Source organism: Babylonia areolata, chromosome 15 (assembly GCF_041734735.1).
Source record: "Babylonia areolata isolate BAREFJ2019XMU chromosome 15, ASM4173473v1, whole genome shotgun sequence".
Classification (NCBI taxonomy): domain Eukaryota; kingdom Metazoa; phylum Mollusca; class Gastropoda; order Neogastropoda; family Buccinidae; genus Babylonia; species Babylonia areolata.
The window spans coordinates 22,431,961-22,439,460 of record NC_134890.1 but is presented as its reverse complement, the minus strand read 5'-3'; the positions used below and the strand labels follow the sequence as shown (position 1 = coordinate 22,439,460).

Sequence of the window (7,500 nt, the reverse complement as noted above, 5' to 3'; positions counted from 1 at the left end):
TGTTTATTTCTATCAATGATCACAACAGCGGTTCTTTGTTGCTGTTTTTCTCTCTCCCTCTCTCTTACTCTTTTTGTGCATGCCTTTGTACGAACACCAACACTACACACACACAACACAGCACGTCAGTGAACGTGTTTTTTTTGTTTTTTTTTTTTTTCCATTTCTGTTGTTGTTTGCTTGTTTCTGTTTTTTGTTTTGTTTTTGATTGTGTTTGCTTGTCAATCAAGGATCACAAATAGGTTTCACCCTTGCTCCCGTTGGAGTTGCAGATGTTGTTGGCAATGGCAGTGGTGGCAGTAGTAGCAGTGGTGGTGGTGACAGTGGCAGCAGCAGCAGCAGCGGCAGCAATACCACCAGCAGCAGCAGCGGCAGCAGCAGCAGTACAGCCGTTGGAGCGGAGAACGCCGTCGGCCTCTCCGCATCCACCGCCACCGCCGCCGCCGCCACCGCCGCTGTGCGTGCCTTTCCGGGAGAGCGGAAGTCGCTCCGGAGAGGGCGACCCCTGGCGGAAGGGACAAAAGATGGCCAGGAAGGTGTTGCGGAAAGCCTGGCTCATGGAGCAGTAGAGCAGGAAGTTGAAGGCCGAGTTGACCGCCAGCAGCGAGTCCGTGATCTCCCGGATTCCCTTGACCAGGTAGTCCTCCTCCACGTACCCTGGGTAGGGGGTGGGTGGGTGGGTGGTGGGTGGTGGTGGCGGCGGGGTTGGGGTGGGTTGGGGTGGAGGGGCGACAAAAAAGAAGATGAGATTAGTTGAAATGAGATAAGATACAATACGCTAAGGTAAGGGGCAACAGGCAACAAAAAAAAGTTAGATGAGATGAGGCCAGATAAGATGAGGTAAGATACCATACGATACGGTAAGGTAAGGTAAGGTAAAGTACGGTAAGGTAAGGTAAGTAAAGGTATGGTAAGATGCTATACGAATGGATGCTCTAAGGTAAAATGCTTGGTAAGGTAAGGTAAGATTATATGCGAAAAGATAGGATACTCTGAGATAAGATGCTTGAAAAAGTAAGGCAATGTAAGGTAAGACACTATACGATAAGATGCTCAAAGATAAGGTGTTTGGTAAGGTAAGTTAATTCAAGATAGGATGCTCTAAAATAAGTTTCAGTTTCAGTAGCTCAAGGAGGCGTCACTGCGTTCGGACAAATCCATATACGCTACACCACATCTGCCAAGCAGATGCCTGACCAGCAGCGTAACCCAACGCGCTTAGTCAGGCCTTGAGAGAAAAAAAAAAGAAGATAAGATTTTGGTAAGGTAAGTTAATTCAAGATAGGATGCTCTAAGATTCAATCAGATTTCAGGCACGCACACATACACATTCAGACAGACATGTAACATTTTACGTGTATGACCGTTTCGTTTTATATACTCCGCCATGTAGGCAGTCATACTCCGTTTTCGGGGATGTGCATGTTGGGTATGTTCTTGTTTCCATAACCCACCAAACGCTGACATGGATTACAGGATCTTTTACGTGCGTATTTGATCTTCTGCGTGCGTATACACATGAAGGGGGTTCAGGCACTAGCAGGTCAACACATATGTTGACCTGGGAGATCGGACAAATCCCCACCCTTTACCCACCAGGCGCCGCCACCGAAATTCGAACCTGGGACCCTCAGATTGACAGTCCAACGCTTTAACCATTCGGCTATTGAACCCGCTATAAGATATGACGCTCCAAGATAGGATGCTTGGCAAGATAAAGTATGGTAAGGAAAGGTAAGGTAAGCTAAGGTAAGGTGCTATTGTGACAGTATGCTCAAAGATGGTGCTTAGTAAGGTAGAGTAACGTAAGGTAAAGGTAAGGTAATGTAAGGCAAGATAAGGTGCTATAAGATAGGATGCTGTTAGATAAGATGGATTCAGACAGTATAAGAAGCGGTAGGATAGCATGCTATAAGATGAGATAAAATAGGTTGCGATAAAATATATCATACAGAGAAATGACAGGTGCGGCAAAACAAACGTATACAATTCCTTCACACTCGATTGACATGATATTTGACATTACTATTTGTTGCCTGCACACACACACACACACACACACACACACACACACACACACACACACACACACACACACACACACGCAAATTCTTGTCAAGATTGGTTGAGGGATTGGACATAGGGGTTGGTGGTGGGTAATGAATAAATCTAACGACAACCCGACAGGACACAAACTTCTTTATCGCCCTTAACAACCAAACAGACAAACATACAACAACACGAATCAATGCGAATTATTACGGATGAATACGAGCAAGTCAACGCCAGTGCCTGAATCAACACTGAGGCACAGCAAGCTGGACAGGAATGTAAGGTGCGGATCGCATCAGCAGTTTGCGAGAAGTTAATCTGAGAAGCTATTCATTATCAGGAGGCAGCCGCAGAGTTTTGTTCTAAAAAAAGCCTTGTGCAGAAAGGCCTCATTGCCAGTGCAGAATGTTCACGAATGACCATTGAAGTAAACAGGTATAGTAACTTTCCTTTGTACAGTATAGGAATCGTCACTGTTAAACACAACAAACTTTCTTGGCATATAACTTGTTCAAAATGTTTTCTGAAATGTAGTCATTGAAGGACTTAAAATCAACAACAAAACAAACAAGAAAACAAACTGACATAAGCGAATAAATGGAATAAGAGTACAAAAATATCTTTACATGTGGTTCTTCGCATGTGGTTTTTGCCAGCTTTTCAGATTTTGTGTGAAGTGTTGGACTCATGTTTGGAGATTTAGTTACGCAGTCCCCCAAACAGGAAAGCCAAGGAAAACGTTAAAACATCGAAAGATTCGATCCTCTAACATTTGCCAGCACATTCAAACAGTCAAATGTCGTTTCATGTTGACCGACTCTGGAAAGAAACTTTCACATCCCCATGACACAACTTTTCGGGGGCTCGGCAAAGACTCATTTTCTACTGAGTAAACGGGCCCACAACCTTTTTTTCTGACACTTGCTGACTGAAACGAATGCGAAGCAGTCGCGACTTCGATTATTCGAGTTGTCTGCCGGTCTGATCTCTGTGATCGAATGATTCACTTCGTTATTTCTGGAGTCTGACTGTTTGATCTTGTAGACATCCTTCTGAATTCAATGTCTATGTAGCCGCATCCGTCTCCCCACCCCCACCCCCTGCCTCCCTAACCCGCCTCCCCACCCCGAAAAAAAAAATCTTCGAACAGTAAGTATCACACGTGGACCATTAACACTATGCCGAACTTGTTATTACACTGAAAACTGTCGAGGTCAGCAAAATGCACACGCACAGTCAGTTAGAACCACACGGTTTTTTTTTTTTAATTTTATTTATTTGTGTTTTAAATTTTTGTTTTAGCCGTCAACACCACACTTTCGCTAAAAGGGCAAACGGTTTAAATGAAATATTATCGTTTGGAACTGATGGAGGAGAGAGAGCCAACAACAACAGCAGCAGCAGCAACAACAACAACAACAACAAGAACGACATCAACAACAAAAACAACGCTTTGTTAAAAAATGAACTGCACGTCTTGTCGAAATTCTATAAGCAACACCTGCGTGCTAATTGTTCAATGTTTCCCCGAAATGTTTTGAAAATGTAATTCAATATTTGTTCCCCACCCCCACCCCCACCTCCACCCCCCAACGCAACACCACAAGCGCGTGCTGGCATCCAAACAACTGTTGACAGGGGGTGGTGGGGGGTGGGTGGGTGGAGAGGTTAAGGAGGAGGAGAGGGACAAACAAATGAACATGCATGACTTCTTGTTGGATAACAACACAGGTCACTGGGACATTTTGCCAGCTAGTGTGTTGTGCTCGTGTGTGTGTGTGTGTGTGTGTGTGTGTGTGTGTGTGTGTGTGTGTGTGTGTGTGTGAATATAATCAAACGTCTGATGGTGATGTTTTTTATCGGGCTTGCTTTGCAACTGGTCAGGTCAGTTGCTTCATAAATCATGTTGTACGCCATATCTTATTGTCCTGCTTGTGATGTGTCTGTGCAGTATCACATAACTCACTAACTTATTTTTCTGCTACTGAGATGATAATTATCTAATTCTGATTCTCTGAACCAAAGCAGAATTGCTAGGCTTCTTCTTGGCACCCCCACCCCCTCTCCATCTCTGCATTTTGAAAGCTGTGACCTCTAGTTTCCTCTTCTAGCTTTATTTCTTTCTTTTCGTGGAAGAAGAACATACCGAAGAAGTAAGAAAGAAAGAAAGAAAGAAAGAAAAAGGTGCAAAATCGTGTCAATCGAAAACGATACTTATGTGGAAACTTACATTCACCACTGAACAAAAAACATCAACAACAACAACAACAAATGCTCAAAACTTATACCCAGGCCTCATGAATAACCACAAGAAGATGGAGCACGTGTTTTGTTCTTATTTCATTTTCATTTTTGCCAATTGAATATATGCCACTTCTTTATTCAGTTTACGTCTTCAAGAGAAGATAATTCTATTGTTGGTGTTGGTGTTGTTTCCCCTGCCAATCTGTGAATCTGAATACCGATATACAACCAATTTCAACGGAAACTTCACAGACTGATTTGACAGATGAAACAGTGTATTTGTCTCCTCTTCCTCCTTGTCATCATCATCATCATCATCGTCTTCTTTTTCTTGCTTGTTTTATAATATTTGTGTGTGTGTGCGTGCGTGCGCGCGTGTGTGTGTGTGTGTGCGTGCGTGCGTGCGTGCGTGTGTGTGTGCGTGTGTGCGCGCGCGTGCGTGCGTGCGTACGTGTGTGTGTGTGTGCGTGCGTGCGTGCGTGTGTGTGTGTGTGTGTGTGTGTGTGCGTGTGTGCGCGCGCGTGCGTACGTGTGTGTGTGTGTGTGTGTGTGTGTGTGTGTGTGTGTGTGTGTGTGTGTGTGTGTGTGTGTGTGTGTGTGTGTGTGTGTGTGTGTGTGTGTGTAAGTACGTACATAATAATGTACCAATTGTTCTTTTCATTGCTTTGTTACTTTTAATAGATTATTCCAGTTACTATTCTTATTCGTCGTTCTTTATATTTCATTTATGAATAGGCAGACAGGCTTATCTGTCGGTGTGTGCGCATCCAGAATCGGCCTCTTCTCCCATATGAGGACACACACCGACATATAAGCCTGCCTGCCTACTCATCCGTCGGACCGACGGGAGACTCCAGTATCATTATTATTATTCTTTTTGTCATTCTTTATATTCTATTTTATTTAATTTTATTTCTATATTTTGTGTCGTTCTTTATTTCTATGTTTTGTGTCGTTAAATGGGCAGAATTGTAAAAAAAAGGCCTTTACTGCACCTAATTCTTTACCCATTAAAGATTCAATCATTCAATCTATGTAAAAAAGGCCTTTACTGCACCTAATTCTTTACCCATTAAAGATTCAATCATTCAATCTCCCCCTCTCTTTCTCAGTATACCCACACAATTTAAAAAAAAATCGAGTGTTCTATCTATGTGTGTTTCTCTCTCATTGTCTCTGTCTATATCTCTCTCACTGTCTCTGTCTGTTTGTCTGTCTGTCTCTGTCTCTCTTTTTTTTTTTGCTGCCTCATCATCCGCACCGTTTCAGTGGCATTACTCCCACGCCGCTCATTTAGATTATCCCGTACACGGCCGGGTTCGTCCGTCACAGTTCCAGCGTCGGCAGTCCACAAGGAATCATCGATGTTAGGTCGCCAGGAGGCCACACACCAGAGGAGACCCTGCACTTCTGCTGAGTCACTTCGGTGGTGTTCAGTGGTGCCTGTTCTGATTTAACGTACTTAGGACACCACCTACTAAGCCCCCTACTAACGACAATAATGGCTTAGTCGCGGAGCCAGACTGAGTGAGCGTCCCTCCCAGAGTGGAGACCGCCACCACGTCCCTCAAACAACAGCCCCCAATAAATCTGCCGACACTGAAGACATTGACAGGACTCACCCCAAGCACAGAAGTGGAGGGGTATCGAAACTGAGGTCACCATGACAGCAGGGCATGAAAGGCCACAGACTTTGAGGCTGATTTGTCTATATTAATGATGATGGAGGAGGAGGATGACGATGACGATGACGATACTATGGAGGTCCATTTTGGTTTGGGACTGCGTGACAAGGCTGTACTCTACGCTTCCTTTCATAATGATATCCCGGCGTTTACCAGGCCCGAGGGATAGAGACACTTGCAGTGTTGGTCAAGTAATTAGAGCAAAGACGCATCCTTGAAGTGGATGACACTCGACTGTGTGGTCCCAGTCTCCCCATTTAAGCCCACAGCACATTCAACTCTGGGTAGGAGCCGGCCACAGGCCGAAAAACCTACCTCCGCTGGGATTCGAACCCGCGTCCTCCCAGTCGTCAGTCCGCGACGCTAACCACTTCGCCACAGCGGCTAGTCTCTGTCTCTCTATGTCTCCATGTCTTCTCTATCTCTCTCCCTCTCTTTCTCTTTATCTCCCGCTCTTTCTCTCTCTCCCTCTCTTTCTCTCTCCTCTCCCCCTCTCTCTCTATCTCTCTCTCACTCTCTCTTTATCTCCCTCTCTCTTTCTCTCTCTCTCACTCTCTCTTTATCTCCCTCTCTCTTTCTCTCTCTCTCTCTCTCCCGCCCTCTCTTTCTTTCTCCTCTCCCCCCTCTCTCTCTATCTCTCTCTCACTCTCTCTTTATCTCCCTCTCTCTTTCTCTCTCACTCTCTCTTTTTCTCCCTCTCTCTTTCTCTCTCTCTCCCTCTCTCTCTCTCTCTCTCTCTCTCCCTCCCTCTCTTTCTTTCTCCTCTCCCCCCTCTCTCTCTATCTCTCTCTCACTCTCTCTTTATCTCCCTCTCTCTTTCTCTCTCTCCCTCTCTCTTTCTCTCTCTCCCTCCCCCTCTCTCTCTCCCTCTCTCTTTCTCTCTCTCCCTCTCTCTCTCTTTCTCTCTCCCTCTCCCCCCTCTCTCTCTGTGATAGAGAGACACGAAGAGCAGAGTGAGGAGAAGAGAAAGGCAAAGCAGACATGACAGAAATGTGTTGCCATAGAGGTAATCATGTTGTTTTTTTATATCCTTTCAAACACATCCTCTTCATTTGCAGTTTGTTTGTTGATTAGTTCATTTTCCGCCTTTCACTTTTTCCTTTATGAAAAACCATCTTAGTTTCAACTCTCCTTTGTTACACTGTTACATGTAAATAGATATATGCAACTACAGTCTTCTTTCATTTAACGAGTGTCCATGTATCTTGGACGATTGCGTTCGCGTGTCCTTTTTGGGTTTGGTTTTGTTTCTTTTATGGAAGTTTTAGTGTAAATTCACTGCATGATAAAGACAAATATATATCTGATTATTTTCTTTAATCAGGGTTCAAAAGAAGAAGGTCGTTTTTATTCAATTTTGAAAAAAAAAGAAGAAGAAAGAATTCTAATGATTTTTAGAATCAGTAACATTTAAACCTAAAAAAAACTGATATTTTCTCTCAATTCATTCAAGCATCTACCACAGCAGACGGAATATATCGGAACCATGTGCTGGAAAATGGTGCCTTGTTTTAGCAAA

General features: G+C 44.1%; 1 protein-coding gene across 1 annotated transcript in view; it reads right to left on the bottom strand.

Annotated features, from left to right (window-relative positions):
• The window catches only part of LOC143290304 (FMRFamide receptor-like), a 24,698-nt gene that overhangs the window by 832 nt on the left and 16,366 nt on the right, over nucleotides 1–7,500 (bottom strand). The window contains exon 2 of the mRNA XM_076599655.1: nucleotides 388–657. Within this exon, the coding sequence (XP_076455770.1) occupies nucleotides 388–657 (270 nt within the window). The remainder of the gene's footprint in view (nucleotides 1–387; nucleotides 658–7,500) is intronic.